The sequence below is a fragment of the Myotis davidii genome, unplaced genomic scaffold (assembly GCF_000327345.1).
Source record: "Myotis davidii unplaced genomic scaffold, ASM32734v1 scaffold472, whole genome shotgun sequence".
NCBI classification, from domain to species: domain Eukaryota; kingdom Metazoa; phylum Chordata; class Mammalia; order Chiroptera; family Vespertilionidae; genus Myotis; species Myotis davidii.
Genome location: NW_006283774.1, coordinates 136,813 through 137,061, shown reverse-complemented (window position 1 = coordinate 137,061; position 249 = coordinate 136,813). Strand labels below are relative to the sequence as shown.

The window sequence follows — 249 nt, the reverse complement described above, 5'->3', positions numbered from 1 at the left end:
ACAGCCTGCAGCCCAGCCCCGCCTGTGCCCCAGCCTGTGCCCCAGCCTGTGCCCTGCCTGCGCCCTGCCTGCGCCTCGCCCGCGCCGCTGACCGTGTTCTCTCTCCCTCTCTCCCCTGCCGTCGGGCGCTGCCAGGCAACATGAAGAAGCGCCTCTTGATGCCCAGTAGGGGTAAGGCCTGGTGGCCGCTGCGCGAAGCTGTGTGTCTGCTCGCGTGGTGGCGTGGCCGGGGCTCAGGGACCTCCCTGG

The 249-nt window shown here is 71.5% G+C and overlaps 2 protein-coding genes across 2 annotated transcripts in view; both read left to right on the top strand.

Annotated features, from left to right (window-relative positions):
* MTA1 (metastasis associated 1) overlaps window positions 1-249 on the top strand; it is a gene marked incomplete at its 5' end in the record, with an annotated part of 29,298 nt that overhangs the window by 13,914 nt on the left and 15,135 nt on the right. The window lies entirely within an intron of this gene.
* The window catches only part of CRIP2 (cysteine rich protein 2), a 27,455-nt gene continuing 27,346 nt past the window's right edge, over window positions 141-249 (top strand). Inside the window, exon 1 of the mRNA XM_006754011.2 lies at window positions 141-171. Within this exon, the coding sequence (XP_006754074.2) occupies window positions 141-171 (31 nt within the window). The remainder of the gene's footprint in view (window positions 172-249) is intronic.